Genomic DNA, 21,839 nt, shown 5'->3' with positions numbered 1-21,839 from the left:
TCTGGAAGGGCAGGGGATAGATTGCCGATCGCTAGGCACGCGAGACACGCCGGATGAATTATAATGATAGACCTGGAGCTCTGCGATCGGTCACTGCGATCGTGGCCATCGACCACCCCCCCGAGGGGCGAGCTACCGTTCCCTGGCGCTTGGCAAACAGACCTCTTGAGTTATGGAGTGTTGGCAGACGGAAGGGCCGCGGAATATTGTGTGTTCGTGTTGATCAAATCAATCCACCAGAGGGCAATCGATGGTGATGTTGATGCGTTTTGTTTGCATTTGCAATTGAAAGAGTGAGTAAAAACACACTTTACACACTTTAACAGAGCGAAATGAGTAAATGTAACGACTTTCCAGTCCCCTTGAAGTAACAGAAAGAACTCGTTTGGATTAAAATTAACTTTAATGCGACGCAAAAGGCCACAAATGATCACAATGATCCGGGGCGACCATCACCTGTGATGTGCACAAGTTGTGAAATTCTATCACCAACCAACCGGTCGATCACTAAAAAAACTTAAACTGATCCTCGTTTTTTTCCCGCTCCCGATCTCGAACTCGCTCTTGCTCAATGCCTGTGGTGCCAAAAAAAAAACCCCCAAGCGAAGGAGAAGACCTGATAATGTCACCAGAATACCCGCGCCATTTCTCAACAATTAGGCAGAGATCGTCGGACTAACGGTACCCGATCGAAACGGGAAAACGAATGGGGAAAAGCAAAAGAAAATACGCGCTGCAGACGCCACTTGACGCAAGATTGTGGCATTTCCTCCTTTTCTGGGGTTCCCATTTTTTTTTCTTCTGGAAATCCGATGCCTCAATCTGACCGAGTGCGGACCCCCTCGAGGGGCGCCCGCAGAGAAGTGTTCTTCAGCGAAAGCGAAAGCGAAGCCGAAGCGAAACAGCAGCACCAACAACCCACGAGAGAGCGACGGTGAAGATCCGAGGATCGCGAACGGGCGCGCGCGCGCGAGTTCGTGAAGAGTGAGAGTGATTGAGCGAGCGAGCGAGCGATCGAACCGAACGCTACCCTTCCCTCAAAAGCTGTTGAGTCCTGCAGCAGCAGCAGCAGAAGAAGAAGATCCCCCCGGAGTCTCCTCGTGAATGGTGAGAGAGAGAGAGCGACGGAGCGATCGGTGCATGTGACGTTCGCGAGATCGAGAGTGAGAGTAAAGTCTTGCCGTGGTCGTGGTCGTGGTCGCGGTCTGGGGGCCAATTTTATAAAAATTTGTTTCCCCAACAGCCGGGCCACGAGTCGAACACGCACTGTCCAGCGAGACGGACGCGCGCAGCAGCAGCAGCAGCGGTCCCGAAAGTCCAAAGTCCTAGCGACGCCAAGGTACAAAACGAGGAGCAGAAGTAGAGTGATAACCGGGTGGGACCGGGTTCTGTTGTGTGCCGTGGTTGTTGGTTACTTTCTTTCGGTTGCAAACCACACGCCGGTTTGATCTTGTGATCGTAGCCCCCCGGGGGCAATTCGTGACGGGCTGCAGCATCGAGCCGTATGATCGATTTCGACGTCTCTCGCGCGTCGCCAAAAGGGCGATTTCGCCAAAAAGGACAGCGACAACGGAGTGAGAGTGAAAGTGCAGCCAACAATGTGAAGACGGGGAGAAGAACAAGAAGAATAACACAAATTGAAGGCAGAAAACGCAAAAGTGACTCTACGGCTAAGAAAACGGCGCGACAGGAAGCGAAAATTAAGACAAACTCCCCCAGTCCGTTGGTCCGTGCTTTGGCGGAGCGAGAGTCCAGAACAGGCCTTACCCGTGTCCGGATAAGTAGACCGGCGCTCCACGTCTCATGTGTGTGTTGGTGTCTTTGTGTAGTGGCCAGCGGAACTTTCGATTCCCGAATTCGCGCAGCGCAGGATCGCGAACGCAGGAACGGGAGAGATTGATTGGTTTTGTGGCCGCTGTCGGTGCCGGTGCGGTTCGTTGGTTGACGGAAACCTGCCCTTTGGAAACCGCGTGTCCCGTCCATTGGCGGTCCATTTTCGGTTGTCCATTGTGGTGCCGCGGTTCACGGTCGTTGTCGTCGTGGTCGTCGTCGTGGCGCAGTGATTGGCTAAAGCAAACCCCAAAAAACAAAAAACAAAAAACCAGCAGTTAGCCAATTGGTGGCCTCTGGCAGCGAAGTTCGAATGGAGAAAGCCTCCTCGCGGTGCGGAGAGTGAGCTGTGTGAAAAGTTGGTGAAGCTTCCTCCTGGCCTGGGACACAGCACAGACACACAGAGAGTGACCGACCGACGGAGTGATCTGAAAGCGCTTACTTCCCGTGTCGGTCGTGTCGCGAAACACCTCGAGGGTGTTTTCAAATGCGTTTAATGCGTTCCGTTAGTTCGGGCACAGCGACGAAGGTGCACCGAGGTCGCGCAGGTCGCGCTGGTCGCGAATTTGTGACGAATTTTCCCCTCTTCTAGGCCTTCCCTGTTCTCCCCTTTTTTTGGCGGGGACTTTCGTGACCGCTAATCGCGTGTGCCCGATCGATTCGCTTCATGGTGGCCATTCGGCGTCGTCGTCATCGTGGTCGTCGTCAGTGAGCCGTTAAAGTGATAATTGAGGAACGATTTCGCAGATTTTCGTGGTGGCAAAACCGTTTTATGTGAAAGCAGCTCGCTCACTGGGGAACACTTTCATCGGAGAATCGGAGAGCGAATCGTGAGGGTTTAAACGATGGTGACACTTGGCGATTGGAAAATCAATCCACAGATCGATCGACTAGCGATATTCGGATGATTAGAAATTGATTAGCGATGTGACAGGGGAAAAAAGAAGAAAGAAAGAAAGTGTTTATACAGAGCATTTACGCATTTTTTTTACGGGAACTCAAAAGACTTCAACGAAAGACACGAACCCGCCCGAGCGTCAATCGCTGAATCTCTTAACCTATTATCTCATATTTGCAGTTTCGTCATCGATTGGAGTGAAGAGGGTGCTTTTGTCCAGTGTGCAAACCGTTTTAAGTGTAGAAAAAGTAGAGGAAGAAAAAGTAGTGCCGATTGTTACCGAGTGAAGAAGGACACCTCACAGTGTCGCACTTTCCTTTCTAGCTTCCTTCTAGCAACGCCAGGATGAAATTGTTCGTTTTGGTGAGTAACATTGCATGTCCTATTCTGGAGAAAAAAGGGAAAGAGAGATGTGGAATATTTAATTGAGCTGCAACTCCAGATAGATCCCAAAACTGAAGACCTCAAAGAGGCACATACCCAGCAGCTTATAGGCGACAGATCCACCGTTTCTCGTTACACAATAGCACGTGCGCACGGCGCTGGTTTATTGACAATCGTGTGTGGGAGTATGGTTGGACCCAACAGTTGGTCTATTTGGATGACCACACATTTGTTCATTACCTTGTGACCCGAGACAGACACGGAGATGTGCCTTTCGAATGTGTTTTTCGAGTACTTTTACACTCCACGGCCGGATTCTCAAACACCCACTAGCATTTGTGGTCTCTTCTCTCGGTCACACGGTTCGGTTCGTCTTCACTTTCGTTTCGAAATGATCTTCCACATCGAAAGCCACCGAAAGGGCAAGTTTGAGGTAGATCAAGGTGGACTCTCGCGCGATACTTTCTGATCTCGGGGAGTAGATTGGCCAGAGTAGCAGCCCCATCAAGCCCTTTCTGGCCACTTTCTGGCCATAAACCATAAAAGCAGCTGATTATTTGCATTACCAAGAAAGTGGGATACAAACACTCCACGCGACAGACGAACACACCCATCTGGGACTCAATAGCTCAATTTCACGAAACGTGCTGGTTGGCTGGCTGGCTGGCAGGCCGGGCAATCGGCATTATTCCCGACCCGAGATAAATGACCATCTCGGCGAGGCCCTTTAATGACCGTCATGTTTCATTCCACGACCTCCACGAAAAGCTCACAAACTGTCAAACAGTGAGACCGGCGCGAAAGCGATTTCGGTTATCTGCTGTCCGCTGCTGCTGATTGATAGGCCCATTTCACTCCGAATGTCCCCCTGGGGCGGGGGCCGGGAGAGTGTGGCCGTAGGGACGGCCAGTAGGCAGAAAATAAAGCAATTCTGGCAGACAGACAGGCAGCTGAGCGGGGCAGCGGTGTGGGTCAGCGGTGCGTGCGACAATACACCCCGAAAAAAAAAACAGACACTTGTCGGTGCCCCTTTTTTTCGGCTTTCGCTGCGCCCATCGGTATATAAATAAAAACACGGAAATAATCGGCATCGAGCATGGATGATGGAGTGGTCGTTTTGGTTGGCCATTCCGACCGCCATTAGTGTTGGCAGCAAACAAAAGCAAACGGCTGCCGAACGGGACGGATCGATCGTGGATTGAAGTGGTTTCCCTTTTTTTCTGTTGCGAGGATCGAGAGGAGAACTTACAAAAACAGTACGAGGGTACACCCCTGGCATTGCAGATGCACAATTACGATTGCACGATGATCAAGGGCACGATTTTCGCTGCAATATTCACTTTAATGATCATCATCGCACTTCCAAAATGACTATTTTGAACCGACTTATCACTCCTCCTCATCATCATCATCAAAATCATCATCATGATCATCATTATTAGCGCAGCATATATCCTTGTTGGATTAGATTATAACCACAATGCAGTAATGCATCCACCAACCGGTGACAATCCGATTAGCGATCGAATCGCTAGCAACCGGTCGATCCCGGCCACTACCGATGGCTGCCATGGACCAAAGACAGAGGGAAGGAAGAGGACTTCCCTGTCCTCGGGGAAGTGAAATTTTGTGAAAGTATTCCACCACAAATCTCCGCGTCGAAGTATCGTCACCTGTCGCGCAGCCCGGGCGCCCGCCAAGCTGCCAACTCATCTGCCACACTGACCGAACACACCGGACAGGGAGACCCACTACTGGATCCCATCGGTGTGGTCTGCAGAAAATGAAAAGAAGAAGAAGGAGAAGAAAAAAAAAAGCACATCGTGGGAGAAATTTTACCATGACCTCAGCCTCCGCCACGGTCGATCGTGAAAACGGTTGTTGTGTCGTTGTTATTTTTTTTTTTTCGTTGTTTTGTCCATCGCTCCCCCAACCGCTCCCCGTGACCTCTCGATCGTGCTGCTGCTGACTTGAGAGAGCTTCTTCACTTCACTCTGTCTTTGGCGCTGTGCTGGAAGCGAAGCGAAGCGGATCGGATCGGAGGGTCACGATTATGCTAAGATTGATTCTCTGTCCGTTATTCGCGACCCTTTCTCGGAGGCCAGCATCATAACCAGAGAGAAAGAGAGAAAGAGGGAAGGTGAGATGAGGACAGGTGTCTCAGTCAACCCCGCGGCCGGGAGTCAATATTAACTCAATCACCGCCGAAGAGTAGAAATCGAAGATGTGCCACTCAGTCATCGTCGCGGACGTAAACTGGCGGACACAAAACAAATACCATCCCCCTCCTCCTACCTTCCACCTGTAGCATGGAATGGAATTTCGATTTCTCATCCGAAACTGGCATTTCGCCAATTTGTCAGCGGGAAAGATGGAAGCATCCAAGCAGCCTTGGCATTGCACCCCGAGCTGCTTTGCCAACAGCCAACAAACGGTTCCGGTGTCGTGGGATTCCTCTTCGACGCATAAATGGGAGGGAAGGAGAGAGAAAAAAAGAAGAAAATAAATCATCGAGAACAATGGTGCGGCACGGCAAAACCCTCCAACGCTGATCCACCTAAGGATTGAGACGCGTGCTCCAAATGGAAGCAGCAAGAGAGCACGGACGCAGTTAACGAGATTGGCGCATGAAGCTAAAGAAGCGATACTAATCGGCAACTAATCCCATCCCCCCAACTTGGGTCGCTTGTCGAAGTTACGCGGATCTGGAGCAACCAGCTCCGGCGCAACCGAGGAAATGATGGAACTGCACGTGACCGCGCTCCGTGGCACCGAAGCACCTCAAGGTGGTGCGCCTTCAAGAGTGGCGCGTGTTTCGCGTGTTATCGCCGCTGGTTTGGGTGGCAGGCGCTGCATGCCTGTCTGCAAATGGGGGAGGCTGCAGTGGAGCCCACCTTGGGAAACTGCTCCGCCACGGGCGTGAGTCTGCGATTTACATAATTTACATTTTCCGCGCATCCTATCCGCGCGCCCGACCGCCGGCTGTATGCACTGAGATGCTCGCGTTGGCGAGTTGGTGCGTGGAAATGGCTGCAGAAGAAGAAGGTTTTTTTCCAATTTGTTGTGTCAGCAACGATCACTTCCGCTATTCCACTCGCCTTCTGCTGTTGGGTTTTTATCACTGCTTCGAGCCGTGAGCTCTCGTGACTATTGCCTGCCGTGTTGTTGGTCGTGGTCCGTGGTCGTTTCCGCGATCCACGTGGCTGCTGCAGAAATGATTTACAAATAATTTAATTATTATTGATAATCTCTGTGGCCGAGGCCGACCTCATCTCATCGAACGGTATTTGATTCAGCGATTCGCCAACCGCTGCACTTCCGGTCACGTGGCCGATGGAGATTGACAGGAGACGACGACGTGAAGAAGAAGATGCAGAAGAAGAAGAAGTGTGCCGGAAGACACTCTTAAGCCGGCGATACATGAAGCGTAAACTCTCGTATAAACTCAGAATGTAATGCCAAAAAGTTTACATTTGCCGTTTACACGATGTAAAAGAGATTATAAGTCCACGGAGCATAAATCCTAGCGTAAACGCTGTTTGCAAGCGATTTGCCCCACTACATTTCCTGTTCGTGGTTTGCATTAATAGTGAGTGTTCATTACTAGCGTTTTTAATCTTTTTCTTTGGAAAAAAGATTCTATTTTTCTCACAAAAGTCGATTAAAGTTCAGTGTAATTCGGATTACGCGTCTCAACCCGGTCATGTAAACATGTTCAAGTGTAAATTAATTTTATATTTACGCTTGAGTTTACGCTTCATGTATCGCCGGCTTTAGGCTCCGAGGCCCGAGACGAAGCGGACGGGATCGTGATCGTTAATTGAATTAGACGGTTCGCCGCGGGGTTGTGCAATCGAGCCCCTCTTCTACCCCTTGATCACTGTCAACCAGATCGAGGGTGCATTCCCCCGGCGCCTTGGAAAAAGGCCAAGCAGAGCCTAAACCTGAGCCCTGAGTGCTCGCTTTTCACGCCAAACGTCCCAACAGTTCTCCGCAATGTCTTGTCGATCGGGTTTGAACTTTGACCGAATGGTCGGTGATCAACCAAGGAGAATGGCAAACAAAACAAAGTAGCCGTTGCCGGTAAAAAAAAAATCGCGTGGAAAGTCTCGCAAAAAATACACCAAAAAGGGCGCAGACCCGCGTGGTGGTCAATTAATTGGTTCTCAATTACACTGCCTCCCCCCCCCCCCCCCCCCTTCCAGGCCCTCTCGCTGACCTAATCGGCCAGTATCGGTGGCCTTTTTTGCCTCCACCGCCCTTCCAGGAGCGCAGCAGGATAAAGCAGCAGCGTCGTGACACTTGCCTGTACGTGGCCGGGCAGTCCAACCAACGTGCAGAACCAATCCGGGTTTGAGAATTGAAAATGAACGGCTGTGACGAAGTGGTCGGCCGGCTGGACTGGCCACACTGGCTGTGCACAGTACGCCATCTACCGCTGGCACGATTGGCCACAGCCAATCACCCTACCCCCTTTCTCTTCACGGTACAATCAATTGGTTGGCTGCGGTTTTGGGGAACTGGCGAAAGGGCGTTCCGTTTGCGCCGAACAAACACCACACCAGACAAGCTGGGCGATGGAAAACCATGGCAGTGGAGGCTTAGGAAGGAACCTGTTTCGACCATTGGCAGCGCCGCACGATCACGATTGATCGGGCACTGACAGGATGAGAAGGGGTATTAGGACGCGGAAGGAGCTCGAGTTTGTGGCTCGTGGCGACCACGCGAGGAGTGCCCATTGGTTGTGGCCATTGTTGTTGTTGTTGCCTGCTACTCCTGCAAACTGCTTTCACTGTGTAGGACGTTTAGACTCTCAGCAACATCCCGCACTTGACGCACTTGTTGATTTCGATTAACCGTTTCCACAACAACAACCATCACTCCCCTATTGTTTCACGAAGGAGCACGCCCGATCCCTAAAGTGAATCGATAATGGCAGACGACGACGACGATCGGATCGGCGAGCCGAAGCCACTCGATGATCAGTACACACCGTGGACAGTGATTAATCTTCGATGGGACGTTCATCATGTAATCCAAGCTTACTCCTCGCCTGTCTGCCTGCCTGTCGTCCCTTTTGCGGCCGGGCATAATTTACCGCATCCGATCGGCATTGATCGCTGAGCTAAACTACTCGCATGATGGCGAAGAAGAAGAAGAAGCGTGGTGCTGCTGATCGCTCCCCCCCCCCGGGTTGCGGAAAACACTTTCATTTTCTGCCAACGCTAAGCGGCCAACACATTGTATCGGCGCGTCACCGCAAGCTATCACTAGCACGGTCTGATGGTGCACGATCGGCATCAGGAGTCGATCGATCGATCGCCGCGAATGACGTGCGCTGATCGTACGTCCGGGGTGTGCCGAGCGGACCGCGAATTGAAACCAAATGATCGCAATTATCGTGCTGGCTGGCTGGCAGGCCGGTATGATTGTCTTTTGCGTTTGCGACCCTAATTGGCATCCATTTCGCCAGTTAAATTGTTTTGTGCTCCCCCCCCCCCCCCCCCCCCCCCCCCCCCGGGGAGGGGTGATCGCCACATACAGCGCCATTTTTGGGACTACTGCCACCCAATTTTTGTGAGCCGTCTAATTTAGGCGCACGTGCCAAGGTGAAAAGAGAGGTTTCGAAATTCCCTTCGAGTCGTTGCCGAGAACACAACACACGCTCAAGCGTACGATCGACGATTGGAGCTCGATCGGGCGACTAAGGAAGCGACGGATCGTCATCGATGGAATGGAAACGCCATTGGCCCCTCGGGCACCGATAAGGTGACACTTTCACTTCGCTACGCTAATTAGATCGCTGCCGCTGGTGTCGTCCGAGGCGAGACGATGGCGATGGCGAAGCGAAGACCAGACCCGGACGACACACACAATGCAATGCAGTACGGCACCCCCCGGGGCGTCGAAGTGGTGCACGAGGAGAAAGAGGTGGAAGGCGGAGAAGGAAGAAAGGGAAAACCGATGCTAACGAACCCTGGTGCGCACCACTTCTAATGCAATGCAAATGACCAACTTTAGTATCAACAACCGCCCGATCGTTAGCTGCCCTCCCTGCTCCCGCTAACGGAAGATTCAAACGGAAGACAACAGTCGGTGGCGGCGGCGGCGGCAGGCGACGAACCCGTTTTTTTTTTTCGGAATCTGGTTCGAGATGGGAATTTCGGATTCCACTTCGCCTTCGTGTTTGGGTTCGGTCATCTAATTTCCTCTGACCTTTAGCGACCAGGCACGGTCCTCCTTCTCCCGGGGCCCTTTTTGTTTCACCTCACGCGATCGTGGCCCAAGTGGTGGCGACGACGACGACGGAAATAAGTGCCGGCAGCTGGACGGTGGCCAACGGGGTCAATGAAACCGTTTACCGGTAGGTACGCCTGCTCTAATGGGTGTCGTTGCTGGTCTCTTTCTCACAGCGTTCTAGTTTAAAAAAAAAAAAGAAGAAAAGGGTGAGTTCAGTTCATTCACCATCGGCACCACCGGAGATCGTTTCTTAAAAGGTTGATCATCACTTCTTCTGTGGATTCTTCCGTTGGGATTCTCTCGCGGAAAACATCTTCTGGCACTCTGGGCACCCGAGGGACTCTGTTGCCCCTAGAATTGTTTACTTGATAAGATTTATTGGTCCGTCTGGTTGTGTGGACGAAAAGCTTCTCCAGATGTTCCCGTGAACCGGAAAAGATCGAAACAGAGGATGTTCTAGCTCCGGGAATAGAGAGGCTTGGCTAGCGATGCATTTGTGGTCTCGCTGGGTAATGGGAAGCTGCAGGTGGCTGGTGTATCGAATGGAATTAATTTGTTGCTCTCCCCCCACCGGTCGCTGCGATCCCGGTGAGATAATTCCGTCACGGTGTCTTGGAGCCCACGAGACACGTCGGCCACGGTGCTTACGCATTGCGGGCCCCTCCCCATTTAATGCGTAATAACTTATCTAAAAGAGAATTAACTCGGAATCCAAGGCGTTGATCGGTCGATCGAACAGGGTTTCGCTGGTGAAGTGCCATCGGGTTCCTCCCTTCGTTCCCTCACAGCATGCGCGTTGATTGAAGAGGTAGAGGAGCGTAGAACATAAAGATGTTATCTGGCATTCCCAATTCCACTCGCTCCAAGCTCTCAAGCTGTGGCTCCACTCGAATCCGACAACACAATCACGGATGCGTGAGACAAAGTGTATCGTGAAGCTGCCGTGCAGCGAGGTGGCAGAGGTATAATTGTGTTTCCGCTCCGGAAACAAACGGATCAACGATCGCTGAGCAACGTGCAACTGTCCGCCGAGCAGAACCGAGCAGATGGACGGACTGGTGTGTCGAGCGTGTAATTGCACCCACCTCCACCCGCTCATACTCTCCATCTGCTCCTTCGTTATCACTTTCCATCTTGCGCCGGCCGAGCCGGTGCATCCCACCAAGACATCATCATAATCAATTGCACGACTCACTCTCAGCAGCTGCCACACCGGTGACCTGTCACCGCGAGCATTGTGATCGCGATCGCTTTCATTCATCGCGTCGTCATCGTCGGTGACAGACAAACAGACAGCCCAAGCCCACACGGTGCTTGATGGCAACACCGGAGGTCGTGACATTCGATCCCAGCCATCGCTTCCTTCCTTTGCGCCGACGACGAAGATCATGGCGGCGTTACTTCAACTTCCCCGGGGGTTTGCTCACCAAAAACACCACCATCATCATCATCATGATCGGTGGCACCGGTGAGCCGATGAGCAAGCTGCGGTCATGGAGGCGGAAGGTCGATGCTCTCGTTTTGCATCTCGAGTTCCCCCGTTCCAGCGCTTCACAGGCGCACCGTCGTCCGGGGACGATTTCATTATTTCATTTGCCAACCACCGCCGAAAAACCAACACCGACCGAACCGCAGCGGAGCGCCAACAATTGGCGTTTGTACGATCGCGGTCCGTTTGCATCTTATTCCTGCTGCTTCTACCACCGGTGAAGACTTTTTGGACTGTTGGTTCGATGGTTTCTGTGGCGGGGATTTTCCATTTTCAGCGGTGCGCGCGCGCGCGAGCACAAATGGCCCCCGGGCCATGGGGGCTTTGCCAAGGTTTTACATTAAAAGTTGCACTTCTGTTGCCGCGGCTCTGCGTGCACGGCACGTAATGAGTGTGCGGCTGTGTGTGAGGATGCTGCTTCTTCGCTAGCACTTCTTTCGCTTGCTTCATTCCAAATGATTTCATTTTCATTCATTTCCTCCTCATGCCACCCGAATGCGCGGTCGGTTTCGGCTGAGAGGAGCAATGTATGCAGGGCAGCGATTGCTCAACGCAGCAGCTGTTGTTGTGTTGCTCGGTGTTTTAAGTTGTGGTTGCCGCACAAATGCACAGTGTTGTCACTTATTACTCCCCAAAATGTTGGGCTAAAGATCAGTGTAACATCAACATAAAAGAATGTGGATTTTAAAGCGAATCTGATCGCTTTGCACTTTTCGAGATTCAAAAAGGAATCGTCGATCGTCAACAGAGAAGTTTTCCGCGCCTTAAACGCTACAATCCAGGTGGAAAATGATAGAAAAAAATTGTCAGCAGAAAGCTGTACTGCCAGAAAGCTGAAACAAACAATAAAAAAAACTAAAATAAAACCATCGCCAGGAATGAGGAAGAGACAACTGAGCTAGAGCAACGTACGCGGTCTCTAGTGTCTAAAGCGATTGAAGCATTTGTGAAGCGCTCGCCCACTAGATCGCCTCCACAACATTAAGCATTAAACCCGTCTCTCAATTACTCACTAAAAGTCCACGTGGTGCGCCTGGCGCTCCTTACAACCGAGCGCAGGAAAGCATTCCACAGAGAGCACCCTCTCTCTCTCTCTGTGTAGCCCTCCGGAAAGGGATGACCTTTTTAAGGCCAGGCCAATGGCCCTTCGAAACCGTTGGCCCCCGAGGGCGTGGATCGGATAACGCCAACGTACGTTACGCTCTTGATAAATGGAGACATTCCCGGGCGACGATCAAGAGGTCCGGTTGTGTGACGCTGTGTGGGTTGCCTGGACATTAGTGGACCATCCGGAAGATGGAAGGAGGGACCGCACCCGAAAGATAAAAAATCGTTCCAACTAAAATACCACAACAGCACCAGCAGCAGCAGCAAGAGGTATCTCTCTCCCTCTCGACGCCAAGTTCGAAATACGACCCCGTGACTGATCGAAGAGATCTCCACTCGCGTGGCCAGCTTCCTACGCTCCCCTCGGTGGCCCACAAGAACGCGTGATGCGTTTGCCAATTTATGGGAAGTCCTCCTACGTCTACCAAAAGGGAGAAAGTCACTTCAAGATGCCCTTCACTGATAACCGACCGTCCTAGCCTAGCGTCTCTCTCTCTCTCTGGCATCTAGCATCGGGACACGGGTCCGCGCGCGCCACCATAGGTCACGTTCCCTTTCATTTGCATCCTAATAACCCATTCACGGATGGTGGTTTGCGCCGCTCGCCTCTCGGTGAAGTACTCTCGGTGGTCACGTACACCTTCAACTCAACTAGCGCCGCGAAAAATGGCGCTTGCATAACGCACCGTCGGTTGCTAGGAGCCAGCCGCCCGGTCATCGGTGCAACGGTTGCTGCGTTCGCTTGGTTGCATCCTTGAATGGAGAAAGGGCCCCCGCTTACGAGGGTTCGATATCCGGTTTTCTGCACTCACACCAGTGCTCATCGTTGGCCACTGCTTGTCCTTCGATAAGACGCACTCACCCTTCCTTTTCCGTTCCCTTCCTTCCATGGGAAGGGATTCCAGCATTCCACCATTCCAGTTGCCTGTGCAATCCGATTGGCGGGATGGGATGAAAGTGTAAGTGTCTATCCCCCCCCCCCCCCCTCCCTCCCCCGGGGGGGCACCATCATCGCCCAGTGGCGTCATCAATACGGCCGGAGGCGACTTTCGGATTTGTGTGGCGGCAACCAGTTCCAGGACTGGTTCTTATCATTCATGGGAGAGGCCGCTCCCCGCTGGGATTCTGCTTTCCTCTCATTCAAACGAAGAGATTGCTCTCTCCCTCTATCTCACTCACTGGCCCTTGTGATCTGTCCGATGTCTGATGCTCGGTGAATGAATCTTCGAGGCGATCCCGATTCGGAATCGAGCAACTTGATCCGCTCAACCCCCCTCTGAACGTGTTCGTATCCGGTTCTCCTCTTTCGTGCTCTCTCTCTCTCTTTGTGTCTGTCTCTCTCTCCGCCTGTGTCTGCTTAACGGAAGCGCAAACTTTCTTCTGAAGGCCACGCAAGCCGCTTACCGTCGTGTGCCACCCATAACCGGACACGCATGTCCAATCGAAGAAAGGGGTGTGTGGGACGGGAGGCAAGGAGAAGTGGATCCCGATGCCTCACCCTGGTCGCTACGGCGACGCGTCATATGATACCGGAGGCAAAACTGGAAAGTACTGCTTCAGGCTACGATTGTTTTTGTGTTGCCGCCCTCCTCGCCGGGGGGGCCTTTACTCCCTGTTCCTCCTCTTTCTGTTGCCCATTTTATCCCCGTCTTGTACCACTTTACGCCCGCTTCGACCGCTTCTACCTTTGTGAGTCTCTCTGGACCGCTTCCGAACGCACGGTTCCGTTTGTATTTGCGTGGCCACAAGAAACAGTGCAACGCACACATCCGCCGGTTGACCGATCTATACATTGGCCACGGCATATCGGTAAGCTCCATCGAGAGACACAACCACACGGAGCACACCAGCAGCTGATGCGCATTTTAATTGCAGAAGCGCGGTCGCCATGTTTGCTGATGCAGCTGATGATGCTCCTCGTCGTCTCTTCGCTGACTTGTTACGAGCAAACGCGTCCGCCAACTTTGCGTAATAATGCGCTGTCTTGGTGGCCATGGCACGTTCCTCCCGGTGGTGGCCATTCCTTTCACTTGCACGTGCTGATGCCATCGGGGCCACTTCATCAGGACTTTACGCGCGGTGAGGACGATGTGAGCGAATTTCATAAATATGAGGCCGCGGTCGTCTGCTGCACACCCGATAACGACAAGCTCGTTCCGTTCCGTTCGAATATGGTTCGCCGAAGTGCCACGTAATATCATCGAAGTGATGATTCAACGATGTCGTTTGCTAGTTTGATCTTCATTTGCCTATCGTTCTGTTGCACTTTTCTGGTCAGCTGTTCGTCCCACGAAAGTCAATCGTGCTCTCACTCTCTAATGAAGTTGTTCCTTCCCGCGGCCTGGCATCAGCTCATTAGGGGCCTCTCCTCTCGCTGGCGCTAACGGTACAACGGAACATCATCAACGCAGCCACATACACGATCACGACGTTCGATGATGTTCGATGAGGAACGATGATTGAGCGAAGAGACGGAACAACGAAAAAAACAAACGCGCGACACCGAAAATGGACATCAAACGGCGGTGGCCGATGCTAATTTTATTATCGCTCCCCTCCGGAGATCCGGAAAGGAATTCCGGAACGAACCTCATACGGAAACCGAGCTGGTCCGATGAAACAACATCGATAACGTTCAGCACGGAGTGCGGATTCAGCGTGGCGACGGAGATTCCTGCATTCCGGGAAAACGGATCCAGCCAAGCCAGCAGGCCAGCATGCCAAGGGAGGTGGAGCGCTGATAAGTGTTTTATGAGCATCTCGAACATTTCGGCCACAACATCGTCGCCGGCTCTTCAAAGACAAAAAGCGCGCGCACGCCCTTGGCCACTCTCTCGGGAGTCTTGTTGTAAAATTCAAATCAGACAAACACACCGACGAGTTGCGTTGGTGCGTATGTTTGTCCTCCACGTCCCGGTCCAGGTCCGATGTGTGTGTGGTGAAAGTTGAAACCGGAACGATACGAATGACGCCTGGCGACTGACGGTGGTGCGTGGCCAGAAAGTTTTCGCTTTCTGCATTCCACATCCCTCCCCCCGGGGGGGCGGATCGCGGTGACACCCCTGGTGGGTTGCCTTCTGACAGCTCACTTTACGGTCCCGAAACCCGATCAACATTTCCCAATTCCCACGTGTGTCCCGCTCGGGTATTCTCTGGGGCTGTGGGGTTCAGTCAGCCCGTCAAATCAAACCACGGTGACCACTGATGTCGTACACGTGGTCGTCCCGATTGATTGGTGATAAAGTGACACATTAAGCCGCCGGCGGTCACCAAGCCACCATGCGACGAAATGTGACAATGGAAAGTGAAATGACTGTCCCGTGTCCCCTCTCTCTCTCTCTCTCTCTGTTGGTTTTAATCTCATGGAATCTCCGTACGGTTGTCGCTGTCGAGTGAGCTCACTTCGATAAGACGATGACGATGCTGCGTCCGTTGCTGTTGATGCTAATTAGGTTGTTGTTGCTTGGTAACGGCCGCGACGTCGACTACGACTGTGTGATGGCCTGGGGACTAGCCAGAGATGTTAGAAGATGAGACACACCGCCACCAATCGACGACCGCGTAACCGCGCGCGCGCAGATTGTTCCAAGGGAGATGCCCCTTTTGCTAGTGGCCACCACGACGCCACAAATTGATGCCTGCTGCCTCATCATCGTACAGCGAGTGAGCGTGCGAGCCCTTCCAAAGATCCAGATCAAGACCCAGACTGGACCCCCCCCCCCCCCCCCCCGGGGGGGACTGGGTCAGTAGCAATGTGGGCTCGTGCGCGGTAATTATACGACCGAAACCGAAACGGAAGGACGTGTACACTACGTCTGGAATGGCAAAACACAGTAGGCCCCAACTGCAGTGCTTGCTAGATGCTCCCAGCCAGGTTAAACCACGAGAGCGTGCACATTACTTAACCTCACTTTCGGTTTTCTGCGGGCTCCAGTAATCTCCAGCTGATTTTATGAACAGCTCGGTGCGATAAATATTGATGGATGGATGCGCACAACGCCGGACGCCGCCGCCTGGCTTTCAATTGCGATTACGCTGGCGCACCTGGCGCACCTGTCCGGCGTGTTTACCCGGTTGCACTGTGCGCAAAACGGTTGCGGTACCCTTCTTTGCTTGGATGTGCCCCAAAAGACGGTGATGATGATCATGATGATGGTGGTGCTGATGGTCTGTGCAAATCCTTTCGCAAACACGGTAGGCCCAGGTTATCGCGCCGTTGGATATGCTCCGGAGACGATGGAAGGTTTACCGGTTGGAAGGTTGAGGTTGAGTGCGCCTTCCCCCTGTGGTTAAGGCTTTTGCGTAATGTTTGCGCGCTGGCTGACTGTGCTTTCCATTCCTTTTGGTCAGGTTGTGCCAGGCGCATCAGACAGGTGCGAAGAAGCTGAGCTTCACGTCTCTAGGCTGTCTCTGTCTGTTACAATACAACCCTATTAACGGTGATGGTGACTATTGCTGCCAAGCTGGAAGCAACCGCCAGCAAAGTGGATTAGCGCCAGCAAAGCAGCTCATCATCTTACTCTTAGGTGCTATAAGACACGTACCAGGAGACACCTCACCCTGTCGGACACACCACCGACAGCAACAACAACAAACGGTTACAAATTGGTCGCATCATCATGGCGGTAGCGGCGGCGGCGGTGGCGGCGGCGAATTCTTTGAACAGACGACAATCCGTGTCTCACAGTCGCGATCACTTTATAACCAATTTTTACGATCACCTCGCCGACTCGAGCTCAGGTCTCGCACGAAAGAGGCGTTCGTGTACCGCTTTCGTCTGGCCCCGTCTGGCAGCCAATCTTCCCCATTATGGCGACGAGGACGAGACGTTTTTCTTTCTTTTTTGGGGGAGAAGGGACTAATCAAAACATTAGTACGTGCCTCTCGGCAGCCCGGATCGAATCGAGACAATAAACCCGAGGGGGAAAGGGATTCCATCAAGGCACCGGCAAGAGCGTTAGGACGCGAGTAACGGGACGGCATTATGGCAACATTCGCCACCGGCTCCGCCTGGTAGAGAGCCTGAGATTCGTCCAATTGACACATTCCCCCGGCCATCCTCGGGTGCAGATCGTAAAAATTAAAAAAAAAAAGGAAAAGGGTGCGAGGTGCCCTGGGAACGGTAATTTGATGATCTTGCGATCGATGTTCTCGGTTCATTAAAATTCTATCGTCTTTATGATCTCGCGTCGGTGCTCGAAGTATTTACGATCGCTAGCAACGCAGTAGAGTGTCGCTGGACAATACTGCTCCATTCGAAACGATCAAACCCCGCCCCTCCAATAACCCACAACAGGGACTAGTGAGGAAGGTTAAGAACAAATAAGGCCGGTCCTCGCCAGTTTCCACCGACCCCTCACCAGGGGATCGTTTCGACATTAACGTCCACGGTTTGTGTTTGGTCAAACAGCCGTGGTGCTGCTGCTTAGTCACGCTGGCGGCTGGTGTGGCGTTAAGGTTGAACATCATCGCGAGCGCGCGCGGGCGCTGAGTCGCACGATGAGCAACTTTCTCTTTCAACACCCGGATCGCACGAGCCCCGTGGCGTAACATGACGTAGCGGCTAGTGCTGCTGCTCGAGGGCTCCGTGCCGGCATTCCAGGTGGATGATCCCTTGGCGAGTTAGTGGCTCGACTTCGCTCGACGTTCGTGACAACGCTTGGACAACGCCATCCACCATCACGAGGGAAATGTTCTTCTTTGGGGGGGGGGGGGGGGGGGGAGACTTTGATTTATTGAGCGACACCTTGCCGGCTGACCAGATGTGCCCAGTGCTGCCAGCGGTGGGGAAGACAGGGATGTGTCCGCAAAATAAATCGATTTTGTTACGGTCGGCCGTAAATCTGGATTACCAGGGCAGGCCCGACCAGGCCAGTGCTCTTGGTCGTTCTTCCAGAGGTCTCCAAGATGATGAGGAAGAGATTTATGATCGCCGGGGCCAGCAAGATGTCTTGCCGTGATGCACCATTCGATTCAATGAGCCCCGTTGATGGTGGTCAACGACAACGACGTCAACGGAGAGCACCACGGAGGACGCAGCACGTTGACAACGGAGCAGGAGAGAGAGAGAGAGAGAGAGAGAGAGAGAGAGAGAGAGAGAGAGAGAGAGAGAGAGAGAGAGAGAGAGAGAGAGAGAGAGAGAGAGGAGCTCCTCTGTCCGGCTCCCGGAGATTGGTAATTAAGATTACGCTTATGATGCTTTATGACGCAAAGACGACTGGAACGTGATGTCGATCATCCTGAACCTACACCGCGATGACTCGATAGCCGGGGTTCCAGGTGCACTTCGCCTTTATTACATCACGTGAACGGGCGTGACCACAAGGCCTAGCATGTGTAGCTGATTGGACACTCCGGAAGAGTGTGCTTCCTTTACGGTGAACGGATTGCACGTGAGCCCGTTCGGTCGTTTGTGGTGGTGGCCATTGTGTCGCAGCACCTGAAGGAACAACATGTCCCCAAAAAGGTCCATAAGTGATACAAAGCATCATTTCTGCAAAGCTTCATCTAATGATTATCATTCACCACAAGCACGATCTGCATCTACGTTATCTCTCGTCCATCGTGGTGATAAATTAATGTTTAACAGCCCTTACACAATGTTGGGAATCACTGCGAACAAGGGACCGCACGATAAGTCTATGGCAATATAGCGCCAGCATAGTGTTGGAGTGGTGCGCGCTGGAACATGATGGTCATTTGGAAATCATAACAAGCGATAACCATCCATCATCAACGGTGCGCACGCGGATGCTGCACGAACCGGGTGGCCACCCTGGAAAGCCAAGGACGGCTCCCGGCAGTGGAGTCGAGCATTTGAACCACTCAATCCTATCTCAAACCCCCTCTTGGCCATTTCGTTAAGGGAAAACAACATACGTTGTTAGCATGATGGTGATCGTGGTTGATTAAATCAAAATGTCCATTTTGGCAGACCGGTCGGGCTGGCTAGGCGGTGCGTGAGGGCGCCACTGGCCGGGAAAAGCAAATCACTTAATTTGTCGATGAATTTATAAACCCACTACTGTTGCTGACTGCTGCTACCTCCACCTGCTTCAAAGCAGTGGCGGTAGCCGGAGGTGTAGCCACTACAGGGAAGCGGCAGAGCGGAAAATGCGTCTCTAAACAGCCGTCACACGCTCGCTGGCTTTGGCTTTCTTCCGCGGTGCGCGGTGCGGCGAAGAAAGTTGTTCCGTCGTTCCATTGCTCCGAGGTTTGGCGCGAACGCATAGTGGGAACAATTAGCCATGACGACTGCCGCACTCGATGCGCATTGTTGATCTTCTCGATCTTCTTTTACGTACGTCCAACGGGATGTCTCTGTTCCTGTAGCACCCAAAACAAAAGGCTTAAAGGCTCCATTTGCTACCTCACACTTGAGCTGAGATTTGCCGAACCGGAACAAGCGAAACGCTTTAAGTGCTCCTCACAAACAGCAGCAGCAACCGGCTTGGAGCTGCTGGTTTTAACTCATTTTTAATTGACCGCCATTGTCGTTTATTCTTTTAAAAATGCTAACCGAACCTTACATTTGCTGGTTGGCTACGTTGTACGCCGATCGTTGTCGATGATTGATGACTGAACGGAGGAGGAGGAGGAGGAGTGAAAGTGAAGAAAGAATTCCCCGGCATCACCACCGCATCTTCCTCTCGGTACCAGGTGGCATGAATACCAGAACAAAACACGCTAGAGGCGTGGATCTACGCCCGGAGGAAGGTGTTTCTGGATTGTAACGCTACTCTGTTCAGTTCGGCAGTTCTTGTGCCCATGGATTAGGGGGAAAAAAGGTGAAAGTCACCCGATAACAGGGCGGCTCCTCCTCGGGTTCCAGGGGGGAGGAAGTGTGAGAAACCGTCTCACCTCACACACCAACCACATTACATGACGCGCGCTAGTGATGCGCCGTGCATGACGAGCCAGATTCCAGAAGTCCCTGTTCCCGGTCTGTTCGCATGCCCCCCCCCCCCCCCCCCGGGCGATGGTCCCTCGCACATCCCTTTGACCTTTTGCACGATGTGTTGTGGCCTTTTGCTTAATGGAATATATGAGTATATTCCCTCTTGCATGTACCGCAGAGGGTGAGTGTGATTTGATTGGATTCATTTCACGGGCCTCGGCCTCGACAGTAGTTAATCACTTGGAAAGGGGAGCTCGCCTTGTAACGGTAACGCCTCGAACGAAACGAAAATGAAAGCTACACGTGAGCAGCTTATAATGATGATGATCATGATGATGATGCTGCACGGAAGTGACATTCGTTGACCTTTCGGTTCAAGTTTTTCGCTCTCTTATCGAACGCTCTTTCCGTTTATTTCTATCTTTTCCAGGCGATCGCCACCCTGGCGGTTCTCCAGGGGTATGTGGAGCCCAAGAACGCGACGGGCGCCACCGCGACAACAACGGCCAAGCTAACACCATCCACCTTAACGACGACGGCGGCCAAGGCACGCCAGCACTCCAGCTCCACTCCAACGAAGGCAACGGCAACCACGAAAAAGGGAGCACCGGCAAGCGGCACTCCGACCAAACCGGCCGGTAGCGACCGTGAGGCACGAGGCAAGCGAACCCTCGAGCTCGGTAACTACAACGGAAACTACAACTACTACCAGACCGTACCGGCGCACACGGCCCAGCGCCGTGTTTCGCACGCGTACCAGGATCCGGGCCAGTACAGTAACTTCCAGAGCAACTACATCCAGCCGCAGTTCAGCTTCGGCCCCGCACAGTCCGGTGCCTCGCTAGGATCGTATCAAGGTAGGTGCCGTCGTTTTCCGTTGTTGCCATGGTCACCAGGCGTTTAGGTATCGGCGGATTGAGTGCCATTTTACCTTCTCCTCTTCTGCACAGGCTTCGAACCACAGCTCGATGGTACGAACTCGATCGGTAGCTTCCAGTCGCTGCCACCGCAGATCCATACGCGCTACATCGAACCACCGGAACCGATCATCGAGATTATCATTAAGGAGAGCAACGATTCGCTTCCGCTCGACACGCAGTCCCTGTTCCCGAAGCAGAAGAAGAAGAAGGAGGAGGTGCAGGTGTTTTACGTGAAGTACCACAAGGACGAGAAGAATGGGCAGCTCGTGCTGGACGATCCACTGCCGGCCATCAAACCGATTCCGGATGAGAGCGAGGAGGAGGAGGACCCATCGCAGGAACCGATCATTGTGACGCCCAGCCCACCACTGAAGACGACCACACTGCGTGCCATCATTAATCCGGACTCGGAGAAGTACCACAGTAACAGTGGTATCCGGATTTCGTTCGGCGTTGAAGACAAGCACCAGTCGGGCCATCAGCTGTCGGAGACGGAATCGGAATCGGTTGCACAGCCTGTGGTGGCACTGCCACAGCCGGCTGCTCCCACTCATCGTGCCAAGTCGGATGTGTTCTTCCAGCAGCACCAGCAGTTTGTGCAGCAACAGCAGGATCGTTCGGTGAGGCAGCAGTACCCACAGCAACAGCAGCAGCAGCATCATCAGCAGCAACCGCAGCAACCACATCAGCATTACAATGTTGTGCCTCAGCCGCATCATCACTATCAGCCACAGCAGCAGCAGCCCCATCACCATCAGCAGCATCTGCCGCAGGCGCAACCCTTGGTACAGCATCAGCATTTCTCGCCAGCAACTCCACCACCATTCCGGCCACAGCCGCCAGCACCACAACCGCAGCCACAGCCACAGCAGCACTTCCAGCAACACTATCAGCACCAGTATCAGCAGCAACCGCAACCGCAGCCCCAGCGTGTGATCTACAACCAGCCACAACCTCAGTACCAGTTCCGTGGTCAGTTCCAGCAGCAGGCACAACCGCCGCAGCCCCAGTATTTCACTCAGCAGGCACCAGTTCCGCAACCACGTCCCCAGCCGCAACCGCAACCACAACCAC

General features: G+C 52.9%; 1 protein-coding gene across 1 annotated transcript in view; it reads left to right on the top strand.

Moving 5' to 3' along the window:
- The first annotated feature begins 1,288 nt into the window (after positions 1 to 1,288).
- LOC126575545 (trithorax group protein osa-like) overlaps positions 1,289 to 21,839 on the top strand; it is a 23,165-nt gene continuing 2,614 nt past the window's right edge. Inside the window, exons 1-4 of the mRNA XM_050236287.1 lie at positions 1,289 to 1,339; positions 2,909 to 3,091; positions 20,276 to 20,702; positions 20,796 to 21,839. The exon at positions 20,796 to 21,839 is cut by the window's right edge and continues 2,074 nt beyond it. Coding sequence (XP_050092244.1) covers positions 3,074 to 3,091; positions 20,276 to 20,702; positions 20,796 to 21,839 — 1,489 coding nt within the window. The 5' untranslated portion in view covers positions 1,289 to 1,339; positions 2,909 to 3,073. The remainder of the gene's footprint in view (positions 1,340 to 2,908; positions 3,092 to 20,275; positions 20,703 to 20,795) is intronic.

The sequence above is a fragment of the Anopheles aquasalis genome, chromosome 3, assembly GCF_943734665.1.
Source record: "Anopheles aquasalis chromosome 3, idAnoAquaMG_Q_19, whole genome shotgun sequence".
NCBI lineage: Eukaryota > Metazoa > Arthropoda > Insecta > Diptera > Culicidae > Anopheles > Anopheles aquasalis.
Note: the sequence above shows the minus strand (reverse complement) of the source record. Positions and strands in the feature narration are given on the sequence as shown.